We start from the raw sequence: 15,377 nt of genomic DNA, 5'->3' as shown, positions 1-15,377 counted from the left end.
AATATAGGAACTAAGAAAGATAACTAGAATGATAAACATTTATATTGAGTAGTGAAATAAAAAAATCTTAAGTTTATAAAAATGTTGCTTCTCAAGTGAACATATTTTTATCAAATTTACTCCTTTGTTAAAAAATCAAGGATTTTTTCATAGAACAAATTTTATTCCAAGACCTAACTTGTTTTTGTTGTTGTTGTTTCCTTATATAGACCTAGACAGCTATGAAGTTTCTCATCCTCACCTGCCTCATGGCTGTTGCTCTTGCCAGGCCTGTAAGTACAGTAGAGAATTTAGAAGGTTTTAGATTTTTGTTAGAAATGATACCTCAACAAACATGGGATACTGAGAATAATAATTTTAAAGCACTGGATAATCTTAATTAGCTACTGAAGTCAGGACATTAGAAATGTGGTAATCATCATTTTGTAGTCCATTCAAAGCTTTAACTCCAAATAAAATATCTGACTTGAAATAGAAGCAACCCACAATTTAAAAAAAATTAAAATTAAAATATAACAAAAAGAAAAAATAAAGTATCACACAGCATAATAAATAGCCTTGGACAATGTGATTAAGCTCATTCCCTGAATCCACTGCAGACTCAGCATATTTGTAGATGTGTAATAGTTGTCCAAAACTTCTTTCCTAAATATAACAGAAAGCTACATGTTCCAGTGTATCCTTCTGTTGGAACCTGTCACACCCTCATTTGAGATGATTGTGGCAACATTTTCCTCCCCCAAGGGATAGAAAACTGGGCTTATTCTGCTGATTCAAAGATCAAGTTATTGTGGTCACTGTAGAAAGTGAAACCGGATAATGTAAAGTAAAATAACTTTTCTTCTCAAAAATATGTTTATGCCCAATTAGATAGTTACATGAAGCTAAAATTTTCTCTGTTCCCTAATAAATACGACAGGAGTAAACACTGACCACCTGACTAGAAAAAAAATCAGATAAAGGAATGATCCGGGATATTTGGATGCTAAAACTATCTCATACAGAAGGAAAGGTTTCTGAAATGCTGATATTGTATTGTTGTGTTAATGAGATTCTTATTCTCTAAACCCTTGGTTGGATAATGCAGACGCACTAATATTCAACTTCTGAACCAATAGCGTTTTGTTTATGCTGCAACCTAAGCACCAATAGAAAAATCTCTGATTTTAAGTTAGCAAAAGAAGGATAGAAGTCCTCAGTAATGTCTCATTTAAGCACTTATCTTGTTATTTTACAAGGAATGAATAAGAGCAGTCCAGAAAACAGCTTCAACACCCTTATTCCAAAGAAAACAATAGGTTTTCTGTTTTTTTCTTGGTTTATTTTACTTTTTTATGCCACCATTTTACAAACCTTAAGTCTTGTTTCTACTATTAAAATGCCAGTTGAGATAATTTTTTATATACTTTAATTGATAATAAAAATAAAATTCAAACAACATTTAGTTAGAAAAGTAAATATTTTGCTCCCAAATTTTATAATGGTTTAAGATGATCTTTAAGACTATTGTGTAATATAAATAGTTCAGAAAACTGAATAAATTCTTTATTATTCTATATTAATTCAAACTAACTCAGGACTTTTACCTCTTAAAGAGTTTTTTTTTACATTTTAAAAACTTTTTAGGGGCCGGCCCGGTGGCGCACTGCTACAGTGCGCCGCTTGGGAGCGCGGTGGCGCTCCCGCCGAGGGTTCAGATCCCACATACAGACCGGTTCCCGCTCACTGGCTGAGTGAGGTGTGGGAGCAACACCGAGGGTTGCGATCCGTTGCCGGACATGAAAAAAGACAAAAAGGAAAAAAAAAAAACTTTTTATATAGTTTTCTCAATTCTCTGCCATACTCTAAACAAAGGAAATAACCTATTTTGCTTTGTACATCAATATGTCAATAAAATAATTCTTTTTTTTCTCCCAGGTAATCAGTCTTTGAAAAATCTTGCTATTAAAATACACATTTTTCTTAAATAACAATTTTAAAATTCATACTATTATATATGTATTGTTGTATTGTCATTATTGTCAATTTGATTGCTTTTTTTGTCTGTTTTTACAATTTTTGCATTGTTTTTCACAGAAATTTCCTCTTAGAAACCCAGAACTCCTTCAAGTAAGTTTCTATTCTACATACCAAGAACTCACTTTAATTGTGGAACTTAAGTGATGATGTACAGAAAACACATAGACTCCAAATGTTTTCTTCCCTTATAGCCTGTTTGACATTCACTGAGGTAAAATTTCTTCAGTTCAAGTATTGACAGATATTATCTGCTCTCACAAAACCTCTTAAGGAGGAGGGCACATGGACTTATGTAAACATTTATGTTAATAAAAATCTCTTATTATTCAAGGGAATTAGTTAATTAAACAGAATATGCCAACATGGTTGACTTTAATGTGTTTTTGCATCTTTCTATCCCTTTTGCATGCACTCAAGCATGTGATTTACAATTTGGTCTCGTTTTACACATTGAATCTTGAACTAGTTGCCTCTACTATACTCTTCTGCAGGAACCACTAATCTCCCACTCTGTCCAGTACCTGAATTAATGCCATCTTCTTTTGTTATTCTTTGCAGAATCAACCAGAGAGCAGCAGCGAGGTAAGCTGTCTTTATGGGAAGTCACTCATCTCCTCTCTGTCTTTCAGTTTGCTATCATGAATGTTGACTGTCTCCTCCATACCAATTTTTATTTCCCTTCAGATGTATTCAAGTACTCAGGTACTTGATTACTTTCTCAATTCTTGAACTGATGAAATCCCAATCCAATTTCTTCTTTAGACATTTTGGTAAGAATGGACATACTAAATCTCTAGGACTGGTGAAGACGGAACCAATTAGATTGTGTTCTTTAGATTTCAAGATTTAAAGATTATATCATAAAACTAAAACTATGTATTTTTTCTTCTTCCTAAGAAACCTACTAGTTTATTAAATCAAATGGAGCACTTTGTGTTCAAATGGAAAAATATGTTTAGTTTTTTGGTGTGTTTATCATTTTTTTATAATTAACAATTTAATTTCTATAGGAAATTTTCAAAGAAAGAAAGTTTTCCAGGTTTGCTATGGTAAGTGTTATCTATTTAAAAGACAAGCATACTTTTCTGAAAAAATTAATTTTGATTATAAAAATGTTTTTCCACTTGATATAATCAACCATTCCTTTCATTCAATCACTGTGGCAGCCACAAACTATACTGAAACCAGAAATACAAATTAAAGAGCTGCTTTAAATTTTAATTTGTACCCAAACGTGTGCCTCTTTCCAAAACACTTGTGCTTTCCTTTCATGACCTATGCAAAACTTCACAATTTCTATACTCATTACAGTGGAGTGCTCCTTAACTGTAAATAATATCCCACATGTGTAGTATTTCTGTATGATTTTGTGATTTTATTGTCGAATAGAAAAATATCAAATTCTAACAAGGCCATTATTTGAAAGATTTGATGGGAAATTCAGCTTTGAATGAATTTTAATGTAACTTTATTATTTTGTTTTTTTAATAGCCTACACCAGTAGAATTAAGACAGGTAAGAATGACTCCACAGGATACACAGTATAATTAACAAACAGAAGGAAGTGATACAATCCAAAGACCTCAGAACCATGCCTAAAACAGGATGAAAGACAAAAAACTACAAAAATGAGTGGCACAAATTTTAAAACATTTCTAAGTGCACATTTACATGTTGACAGCTTATGCAAAGAAAGGATAGCAAAGAAGCACTTATGGTTAGAAATGCTATCACAAGAAATATGAATGCATTCACAAAAATAGATTTATTTTCAATGTGCAGCTTCACAATGTGGGGTATGCTTTTTCATAGATGTTCACTCATTTGTGCCCCTTTATACTTTTACACTTTTAAAATTCACCCTTTTAATAATATATTTTACAATCTACACTTCACTGATTTTAGCAGAGAGAACATCTGAGAGAAAAAGAGAGTGATGAAATCAAGGTACCAAAGATTTTCTTAAAATAGTGTGGTAAGAATATATATTCATGTAGTACAAAAAAAATGTTTTCATTTAGGAAAAACATTTTTTATGCCATTTATCATTTCCTTGAACTTTTCAGTTATACATTCAAGATGACTAAAAACTTCTGCTGAGAATTCTAAAGACTACTGATTTTATTGATTTAACTGTGTACCTGTGGTGAGACAAAGCTTTAAAATGAATGAATGAATGAATGAATGAATGAAATTATGGACTAGCCAATTGTTTACACTTATCACCAAAGCTGAAGGAATGCTTTATCAAGACTATTTTATAAAGTAATTATCTGACTAAAGAATGTTTCACGTAGTAGCATTTGATTGTTCTTTCTTTAAACATACTTTTTTTTATATGGATTGCGTACTAGTTTTTTAATACATTTGCTATTGAGACACCGCAAAGATGCTCAAAATTTATGAGCTAAAAAATATATCTTTTTAACTATCCTTTATACCTGATTGATTTTCTTTTCTTGGTAGGAAACTAGGAATGAATTAACTGAGGTAAGAGCTTTGTTTTAAAACTGTTAAATACAATATGAGGAAAAGATAAAAATAAAAGAGGTTTCCTTTAAATACCCTATCCAGAATGAACAAATAATTCTCTTAAATCAAAACTAAGACAGAAATCTCTCATTCAAAGAATGCAAAGATATTCTGTATCATATGTTGGCCAGAATTAGTTGTATAGCTAAACAAACACTAATATTTTGAACTTAAATTGTATGGATAATGTCACTCCTCTCTGTAGTGCTACAGTCATGAAAACTGAGCACAACATACTAGAGAAAGAAAATTAATTTTGTTTAAGTATTTGTACACCACTGAACCAATGTTGTCCTTTGGTATATACTTTTATTTACCACATGATCTTTAATCCAATGCTTCTACTTAATGTCCAGAGCCAAGTTAAAAAAAAAAAAAAAAAGAGCTATGCTAGTTAAAAGAAAATGTAAACTTGTTTACACTGATTTGCCACAATATAGAGGAATCCAAATAGTTTTTATTAAACTGCTTAGTGAAGATTAGGAAAGTAAATCCTCTCAGTTAGCTCAGGCTAAAGTAGGCAGGCTTTTTTGGTTTCCTTATTAAATGGATATTGCCGCAATTTTCCATTTTATTTGGCATCTATTTTATTTGATAATTATTAATTTTGTATTTGACTATGTATAATGAAAAATAAAATGAATCGTCTTTTCTTTTTCTAAGAAACAGGTTATGGAAGACGCTGAGGTAAGACATTTATTCTAATCAACTGTATGCTGTGTCATACATAGTATATTCAATATGCTTAATTTTAAGGCTATCTATTCAAATTAAGCAAGATAAGAAACTGAATTTTAAAATATTTTACTCATTGAACTTCTCAAATAGGGTATTGTACCCCCAAATGCATAACATTATGCCAGATAAAGTTAAAATGGGAGTAGAGAATTTAAACCATTTAAATGACGATCAATGAAAACTTTGCCGTTTTAGTATTTAAGTAAAGTATAAAAAGCAAAGTATGTGTGAATGCTTAAAATGAAACATGACACTTTATTTAACAGAACCCTGCCTCTCCACAACCAAGAGCATGAAATTACTCTTTCCTACTGTTGAGGGTAGTCCTTGAGCAGAAAGAATCTATTGCAACAATTACTTAGGATCAATGAGCTATACTACCTACTATAAAAACCTAAAAATCAAATGCTAGTCCTTTATGTATGGATAATCAATGATCCCCAGAGATGAATAGTCTGTTAAATATTAAAATCAGTCTTTTAAAATATGTACTTGGAAAAAACAATTATATCTATACATGAATATAAACATACATGATTTATAAGAAAAAATAAGTATTTCGAAGGGCAGATGTTTTAAAAGCTAATGTAATTTTAGTTTTATCTTAAGATGTTTGTTGTATTTAATCTTTCCAGTTTATTCACATCAAATTAGTTCCAAGGGCAGATACGAAAAAACACTTAACCCAGGCTTCTGGGCAACCCCGCTTAATATGACTCTTCCTTCTAGGTTAATTTTTATTATGAAAATGTGAATAAATTTTGCATTCTTCTCAATATACCTGTGTTTGTTTTAATATATAAAATATTATTTTTAAGTTTTTAAGTTCCTGGGTAAGTTATTAAACTTTCCTCCCAGCATTTTTCAAGTAGAATTGACAGTCCTAGAACATACATGATAGTGGTCCTGAATCTTTTCACACCACTTACCTCTATTCTGATGTTCCTAAGGGTAAGCAACTCAACAGGATGGTATGGAACTAATTTCCCCCAAATTCTAAAAATTGCTGGGGTCAATAACACCAGTTTTCTCTCTCTTTGCAGAGAGAATCTACCAGCAGTTCATCAAGTGAGGTAAGTTATGTTGATGTTAATTTTGTCTCAATTAATTAAAGAACATTTATTGTTTCAATTAATTAGAGAACATTTATTGTTTCACTATAATGGCTACATATCCTAAAAGTCTCATTGCACCAAGCACTATGCACGTGACACTATCTTAATTTTAGTATGTGATCATCGACCCAAAAGAAGTAAGAAGGCACCTATTTGTCAGAGACATACTTACAGAATTATTTCTGGACAAACAGTCTTATTTGACCATCTGTGGTACCCAAAATTTATTTTTTCTTTTTCTAGTCATTTTGTCCACAGATTTTGATAGAAATCAATCTTATTATTAAAAATTACAACAATGACTATACCTCTAAATCAATGAAGTGAACATGTTATGTCTTGTGTAGACATCAAGTGACTATAGGTTAATCAGACAATGAAATCCTCTCACTGCTGTTCACTCGTTACCCCTCGTTAATCTAAAGTAAAAAGATAGCAGGTGTAGAAGGTGATGGGGTATCTCCTGTGACTTTGGGAGAAGACCTTCATTCAAGTTACCAAAATAAAACCAAATCAATGAGGTGACGTTTCTGTACATTCGATAGAACTGATTCCTTCACATTCACCTCCAACATTCTGAGTAACATCTTGGTGAAAACAGTGAGAAGAGTGAAGGCAACATGAACATAACATGTGCTTCACATTATTGCTCTTTTCTCAGTTATCCAGGAATCTGTGGCTTAAATCAGGTTACCGCAGTTATTTATTAATAGTGACTGGTTGATTAATATTCTTACCTTAAATTTAAATAAATGTCATAAAATTAAAACTCTGCATGTATTTTTTTCCAAAGGAATTCGCTGTCAGTAGCACTGAGGTGAGAAATATTTGCTAAATTTAAAATACATTAATAATGTCCAGGCTAAGTTAAAATTTACTTAAACAATCTTCATATAAGCAACAACACACACACACATATATGTAACAGAAGCACATTCCAAGGGAAGACGTGCTCTAACAATGCCCTGTGGTAAAATTTCACTAAGTGTTTATCAAAGGCAAACACACCGAAGAGTGAGTGAGAATGCTGTATTGATGAATTATGTCTCCTCCTCAACATCTGCTGGACTTTAATCCATAGTAAGGAGTCTAATGGACTCTAGATCTTTACTTATTCCCCTGTGAAAATAAAACTAACAACATTTTATCTCTGGTATCTAATTTGTGCTTTCAATATTTGTGTTTTTCTGAATAGCATGATATTTAAATGGCAGTCTATAGATTTGGCTATACCTGAGTTTCACTTGAAGTTCTTTCTACCTTCTGCCAACATGTAATGTTAGGCAGTTCATTTATCCACTATAGGTCTATAACCAAAGTTCTAAAATGGCAGTTAAAATACAAATATTAAGTGATGTAAGGCAATGAATATCATCCATGGCACATAATAAACTCTCAGTAAGCATTGGCTAGTATTAGAAACATGATTTTTTGTCCAGTTTATTTAAGATTCTAATTAAGTTTAGCCAAAAAAATTAAATTTTCACAGTTAGCAAAAATTATTTTCAATTTTCTTACTAATTCTAATATACTGCAAGTAAAATTGCCTGATACACGTTTACATCAAACTGTAATTTTAATTTATTTTAAGTTCAAAATAAAAAGTAGCTTTTTAAATATTAAAAGAGGAATAATTAAACAGGTCCAAATTATTTGTGTGAAAAATAGCACTAAGGTAGGATTCCTTATTCTCTATCCCTAGAAAAGGGCATTGTGATAGTCTTGCTTCATTATCTGAAAATGAAAGGTTTAAACTGAATGATACCCAAGCCATTGAGAATATTTTTTCCTTTTGAATAGGAACAGCTTCGTAGACTGAGCAAATACAACCAACTCCAGATGGTAATATTTTATTTACTGTAATACAAAATTATATTCCACTGTAGTATTAAAATACATCAAATTTAAAATTAGGCACTTCTAAATATGTTTTTATTTTTCTCAAGAAATTATTTATTCTAGCCTTGATCATTAATAGTAATTGACAAAGTATGTTTGTAATTGCCTGTGTATCTACTGGTAAATCTCGTTCTTTCTATTTATTTCTGGATTAAAGCTGTATATCATATTCATAATTACTAACCAGGGAGAAATTTACTTTGACTACATTCTACTCCAAATCCTCTCATAGTCTCCCTGATTATACATTATATTGAAGATTTATTATGTGTTTATTTTCCCAAATTCAATCCTGGTTGAGAATTTCATAAGTATTCTTACCAGTGAAAGCATAGATATGTCAAAAAAATCTTCCCATTAAAGGAAAACAGTGTAGAGTCTAGAAAAAGGATCAGGAACACTAAATGTTAGATTTGCTTCTGTCAAAACTCGCACAACCCACTTATCACCAGTTTTGAAACTTCTGAGTATCATAAAAGTCATCCACTTGGGAGGACAAAGAAACAACTTTCTTTTAGTTACCACAAATAAATTTGACTTAATTAGGACTTTAGGAAAAGGCCTTATCCTGATTTTACAAAATTACAATTTCTCTCACTTTTTTCTGCTATCGATGTAGGAAGAGGAAAGTCAGTAAGGAATTTAATGTGGACCACAACTTTTACTCCTAGTCAGTTTTCAAGTTGCTTATTTTTAAAATAAAGTCCAAATAAATGTACTTATATCAGTATCACACTAGAATTCATTATTACTGATCTCAGAAATTACCCGAATAACATGTTTTAGTGCCTTAGATATGATATGGCTCGTCTGTAGCCTCTACAAGCAAGTGTTGGAACCTCACTGGTCTTGCTCAGAGCTTTCATAGTATTTTAAAGTTGTCCCTAGTACTTAACATAGTCCCTGAACGAATGAAGTTACCTAGTAAGTGTTTGTTATTCATAAGTGAATGAAATCAGAATACTAAAACAGTGTTTTCTCTTCCTTAGCAAGCTCTCCATGCCCAGGTAATATTATTTTTTAAATCTAAACTATTTTAATATTTCCTTCATGTGTTCTGTTTTTATAATGCATTTTTTTTAACAGAAGTACATCCCAAGACAGAAAGTATTCTACCAACCAAATCTGGTAATATTTTATTTAAAATTTATGACAGATAAAATTTAAATAATGGTTAATAAATAGCTATGAACAGAAACTGTGTAGTCCTAGAGAATAGGTAGGTCATTATTTTTTTCTCAGAGTGTGAACCTTAAAAATTCTTTATTATTCCCAGCTATAGTGAACATTTTGTTTAAAGTTAGAAAATAAGTGTTTTGATATTTTTTGGTAATTCTGGCATAGAATACAGTTTATTCTAAATTTCATGGCATATGGTAAAACGAGTACCAGAAGATGTGTAAGTAATTTAGAATATATTTCCTTTTATACAGGAGCAACTTCCAAGAATGAATGAAGACAACTATGTCCAAATGGTATTATTTTACTTAATATATTACAAAATAACAATATATTGTTAAGGTTAAACATGTTTGCTTTTAAATAGCTTCCCACTCTTGAAAAGATTTCTTTCTTCTCAAGCAGTTATTTCTCACTACCAAATTTCTGAAATAATTTATTTAATTAATCTAAGAGATGAGAACTCCTTGTTAATGTTCTTTGGAGTGGGAGCTGTTTTATTCTGTCTCAGCTGATGTGGGCATCACATTTATAATCACAAGCACTAGGAACTGTTAATCTCCATGGTTACATTAATTTCCTTTTCAACATATGCTTTAATTTTATATCCTTATGTTTATGTGTTTGCCTGATTCTCAAATTCAATTTATATTTATGAATGCAACTGTAATTATGCTCTCTTAAGCAAGGCATACTGAATATTTACTAGTGGATACTGCTCTTTGGGAGAAATTATCTGGAGAGACTGGGTAGCTCTATCGAAGTATTCTCTGACCCTCTTTTTTCTCATTTGGAAATGAGTTTATCAGCAACACACAGTTAAAACAGGTACTGATTCTCCCTCTACCCTACATGCTATTATTTTGAGTATTCCTGAGGCTTCTGACTTCATTTTTAAAGCAAAAACCAGTTACTATGAATATGTTTTGCAATAACAGTTCTGATTCCTGTCAATAGGTGAGCCAATTCTATACCAATCATGGAGTCCTCTAACCAGTACTTACAATTTAGTGAATCTTATAAAGATTATTGAAAATGTTCCATCTACGAAGAAAGATTGTCTTTAAGTAATCAAAATGCAATTGGCAAAATTAGTATCAGTTCCCAAATCTCTAATATGAAAAATATTTCAATTAGATGGTTCCTTCTGTTTTCGAAGCTTTATTCCATGTTAAAAGGTAACTCCAATTTTCCTTTTCTTTCCAGAGAGCGCCTATGAGAGTGATGAATCAGGTACATCTGTGTGTGTGTGTGTGTGTGTGTGTGTGTGTGTGTGTGTGTGTGTGTGTGTGTGCATGTGCGTGACTGTATGGGTGTTTTAAGACTGCCCCAAATATGACCTATGAGCAATCACTGTTTTTGTGAGAAACTATTGTACTTGCTGCATCATTAACTCGTGCTGTGATAGTATTTCTTAGCTATTGACTAGTGTTGGACTCTCCAGTGCTAGTTGTAACATCCTGTAGAAGATCTAGCCAAGTTTCTAAAGAAAAATGAAAGAATAAGTCTATGGCTATCCCTAATGAAGATGGTTTCAGGCCAACTTCTAAGCCAGAAAAATTCCAACTGGTCATTCATATTGTCCAAATATGACTTTTTTTTTTTGTTCTATAGTACTGTGTAGTGGAAGCAACTTGTGTTTTAAATCTCAGGTCTGACACCTTCAAATCACATGACACCTTGTGTTTTCTTTCTGACCTTCATTACTCATTTGTGGAAAACTTGACGTATGTCTATCAATTTCTTTCCTATTCCAAAACTCCCATATCCTGATGTTTGCAGTGCTTTTGTCTGTCTTCACTTTTAAAGGAACTACCTGCATTCAATTCAGTGACCCTGGGCCACTGATGTTTCAACTTATATATGACATGGTAATTAAAAAAAAAACGGATGTAAACAAATCCATAGTTTTTGCTATGTGAATGCAATTAAGGGAAAAAAGAAAAAGAAAAAGAAAACACACACACACCAAAAAAACCCAGTTCCCCAAAATTCAAATATTGCAGTTTTCAATCAATTTTATATGGTTTCTCACTGTTCACCAAATTTTACCCCCAATTCCTTCTGAAATTTTCTAATCACTTTCACTGGCCAAAGTAAATGGAGAATAAAGGCATTTATTCACTTCATTTGAGCTCCAAAGAGTGCATTAGTCTCAACTTTTCACTTAATTCTTTGAAAAAAGAGTATGACAACTATATATGTATTTTTTCTTGCTAATGAATGTTTTTGGTAGCAATAATTCAGTCTAGCATGGTGTTCAATTGGACATAAATCACAAAACTAGTTTTTTTTCTATCTCTCTATTAAGGAACAGGCCCAGTTATACCTTGAGGTGAGTTAACTTTTTTATACTTAATTTTTTAAACCTAAATACTTTAATAAGTAAAGAAAAAAATCTCAGATATTGTATTTGTTTTAATCTTCACATGGTCAGGTGTCAACAGCAAAATTTAAAATACTTTCAATTTTTTTTCCTAAGTCCACCAAAGAATACATATCTCCTACCTAAATATATAGAGAATTATGTGTAATTGTTTCTTTTTCTTTTTTTTTTTTTTTTGGTCCTTTTTGAGACCGGCCGCACCGCGCTCAGCCAGTGAGTGCTGTGAGCACACTGGTCATCCCTATATAGGATCCGAACCGGCGGCAGGAGCGCTGTCACGCTCCCAGCACCGCACCCTCCCGAGTGCGCCACGGGCTCGGCCCATGAGTAATTGTTTCTATGTCAATACATAGAAACCATTAAATGAAATGTCACGATAGAACAACAGAGGGACTATTCCAAAATTTCAGAAAGAAAAATAATGATGTTTTGGCCTCAAAACTCTAGCATTTGTAAAGAGCACTGGGATAGGAATTGGACAATTACTTCCCTTCTATTTCTGGCACTTCTGAAAGTCAGCTGTACTGACCCTGGGTGTGGGGCCCTTTGGCCTCAGTGTCTGCAAAGAAAATTAAAATATAGATCTAAATGGCAAAACAATTATTTCTACTCCAAATGCCCATGAATTTATGAATTAGGTAATAATGGCATGTGTGCTACTACTTTCTTTTGACCTCTGGCAATTGGACCTGTGCAAATAATGCAGGTTCTTGGAGTTCAATACTGAATAGTGACCTTAAACAAGTGATTTATTCAGTGCTTCTCAGGTACCTTAAAAGAGCTCCTTCTGAAAGCATCTTCACGATGATTCACCATAGAAAAGAATTTGATTTCTTCTTTTCCCTCACAGAGCAACCATCTTTTGTGATAATAGCCATCTCAGAAATGAATGAGATGATCCGATTTTTCAGAGATACAAAACAGCAATTGCTCACACACTGTCGCTTTTCAATTGTCTTTCCCTCTAGCCTTTCCAGCAATTCTACCAGCTTGATGCCTATCCCTATGCTACTTGGTACTATCCTCCACAAATCATGCAGTATGCTGTTTTCCCACCAATCTACAACATCCCTATGCCCATTGCCTCCGAGAGCATGGAAAAAACTGACGTTATGCCAGAGTGGTGGTAAGTTCATTTAAATTACTGCATATCAGTGTTCTATCAAAGGAAATAAAAAAGTAGCGCAGAAAACATACCGTGAAAACAGATTTAGAATAAACATGGCAAATCAATGCTTACTGCATAATACTGGAATTTTCTGAAATGGAAAATTAGTAATACATTCTGGCATCTGTGGCTAATTTAATTCATTTCTCAGTAATGTGGAGCAGTGTTATCTATTCTATATAGTGAAATTCATTCTAATGAGGGTAGGAAATGAACTTCAAACTAAAATTAAAGACTCCTGATGTGTAATTCAACTACCCTTCTAAAGCTTTTTCTTATCTTTAAATGCTTTATTTTAGGTCATACCTATTACAAATATGAACATTCCATGTAGGGAGTATAGTACAGATTCTGGCATCCAGTAGTATTAAATTCAAATCTTAACGTTTTTGCTTATTTGAAATAATATAATGAAGCTTATTTCCTATAAATCTGAAGGTAATAAAATGTAGTAACCTTTTTTCAGTACAGTGTTGGGAAAATATATACTAAATAAGTTGCAGTCATTTTTTTTGATTTAGTAAAATTTTATAGCTGACTTCCTTAATCATATGATTTGAACAATTTTTGTTCTTTTAGAAGAAATAAGTCAATTCTCAGGAACTCCACAGTTACAGCCCTTGGTAAGTTTGGAAATCACATGTCTAACTATTAATCCTATTTCAATTTGCAAAATTTTTATAATCACAATATATTCAAATTGCAACTTAAAAAACACCTAATTTTTAACTAATATAATTTATAACATTAGAAATTCTTGTACAAATATGGTGGAGATGTTACTAGTTTTTCATGAAGATGTGACTTTGAGACTCTGGTGAACTCAGTAGTGGGATCCTGTTCTTTCTTTGTGATCACTGCAATAGAAATCCTTAACAAGTTACATAGTGAAATCAAGTGGTTCTCTGCCAATACTCCTTGAAAATGTCTACAGATGTTTTACTTACCTTTATTCACTGTATTGGAGCTTCTAGTTATGTGTGTGTGTGTGCATGTCTGCATGTACATGTGTTTTCCCTTTCCAATGGCGGAAACTTCCCTTCCAACTGATCAAAATAAGGAAAATGATACAATTCTGAGCTATGTGGAAACCATTTCTTCTAATTGCCTTTCCATATCTTCTATGATGCCACAAAAGAAAATACTATTAGTAATATATTGTCTTTAAATCTTAAAAATCAGGAGAAATGGCGATGTTTGTCAGTAACAAGAAAACACAAATAACATTGTTAGCTGAGCTAATGTGAAGAGAACTGTCTAGTAAAATGTATCATATCATAAACATTTCTCTTCTCAAAAATCTTTAATATAACTAACCACATACTTTTATTTCTATTTACAGATATGACTGAAAATCCCATTCTCTGAATTTCTCCTCTCCTACTGCTCATCATGTAAAACCATTCTATCCAAAGGCCTTGACTGTTGCTTTCGATTAGGAAAATCCCATATTGAAGGTGATCTTTCTTCTTGAGCTGTCTACTGTGTATTAGATTGCATATTATCCTTTTTCTTAAGCTAAATTTTCCTAGACAGTTTATTCTCTAGATTCCAGTTGTGTTTGGATCCTTATTCCAGCCAGCCACCTAAAATAAAAAATTTAAAAAACTCCAGTTGTATCATGCCAGTATGAAGGGCACCCATTTGGAAGATCTTTACTAAGTGTCTACAATGGAAATTTTGTTTAAAAAGTCTTTGAGTAGTACCATCATTTCAAATAATTGTGTGCAGTGACTGAGATTTTTTCTTCTTTTTAATAAATTACATCTTAAGGCACAATATGTGTTTTCTGTCATTATTCTATTTAGCAGTAACATTTTATTTTCACTAAATGTTTTATGACATTTTCAATCACATTTTAATGAAAAAATTTTTAAATGTTCATTTCTGGATGGTGCTGGCAGAACATAAAAAGCATTTGTAAAGTGGGTCCAAGATCTTTTATTTAAAATCAGTGTTTACAGAATATTTCCCATGAGGACATAGTTGTAGCTGCAGAGAGGAACAGCAGTGTGGCAGTTCTACGTACACTAGGAATTTGAACAACTTGTCTATGCAACTTACTTATGCAATCTGGGCTAGTTTGAATACAATCCACTTGATTATACCTGAGTTTATAGCTTGAGAAATTAAATAATAACCATTAAAAGATCAGCTCAGTATACACAGTAATCTGGTATCCATGGTGAGCTGTGAGCTGTTCAGTGTCCTTCAGAGCTCAACCAGGAGCTGTTTCTGAAAATGACAGTCGTTACTTATTTTGATAGATTCAAACTTTAAGTAAGATTTACCTGTCAATATTTACTTTAAGCTCCCCACAGCAACCAACCTGTCATGACCC

At 32.2% G+C, this 15,377-nt stretch overlaps 1 protein-coding gene and 1 long non-coding RNA gene across 2 annotated transcripts; both read left to right on the top strand.

Annotated features, from left to right (window-relative positions):
• The first annotated feature begins 209 nt into the window (after window positions 1–209).
• On the top strand, window positions 210–2,601 carry LOC103604941. The gene is made up of 3 exons (XR_551753.1): window positions 210–272; window positions 2,077–2,109; window positions 2,578–2,601. It is a non-coding gene; the product is annotated as an uncharacterized LOC103604941 (long non-coding RNA).
• A 1,888-nt stretch (window positions 2,602–4,489) lies between these two features.
• Window positions 4,490–14,815, top strand: CSN1S1 (casein alpha s1). Its single transcript, XM_008589518.1, has 11 exons — window positions 4,490–4,509; window positions 5,215–5,238; window positions 6,333–6,362; window positions 7,198–7,221; window positions 8,205–8,246; window positions 9,737–9,778; window positions 10,689–10,715; window positions 11,794–11,817; window positions 12,837–12,994; window positions 13,616–13,659; window positions 14,379–14,815. Coding segments are annotated over exons 2-10 (363 nt in total). The 5' UTR covers window positions 4,490–4,509; window positions 5,215–5,223; the 3' UTR covers window positions 13,617–13,659; window positions 14,379–14,815.
• Window positions 14,816–15,377: the final 562 nt, after the last annotated feature.

The sequence above is a fragment of the Galeopterus variegatus genome, unplaced genomic scaffold, assembly GCF_000696425.1.
Source record: "Galeopterus variegatus unplaced genomic scaffold, G_variegatus-3.0.2 Scaffold5494, whole genome shotgun sequence".
NCBI classification, from domain to species: domain Eukaryota; kingdom Metazoa; phylum Chordata; class Mammalia; order Dermoptera; family Cynocephalidae; genus Galeopterus; species Galeopterus variegatus.
The sequence above is the reverse complement of the archived record's forward strand: the minus strand, read 5'-3'. Positions and strand labels throughout refer to the sequence as shown.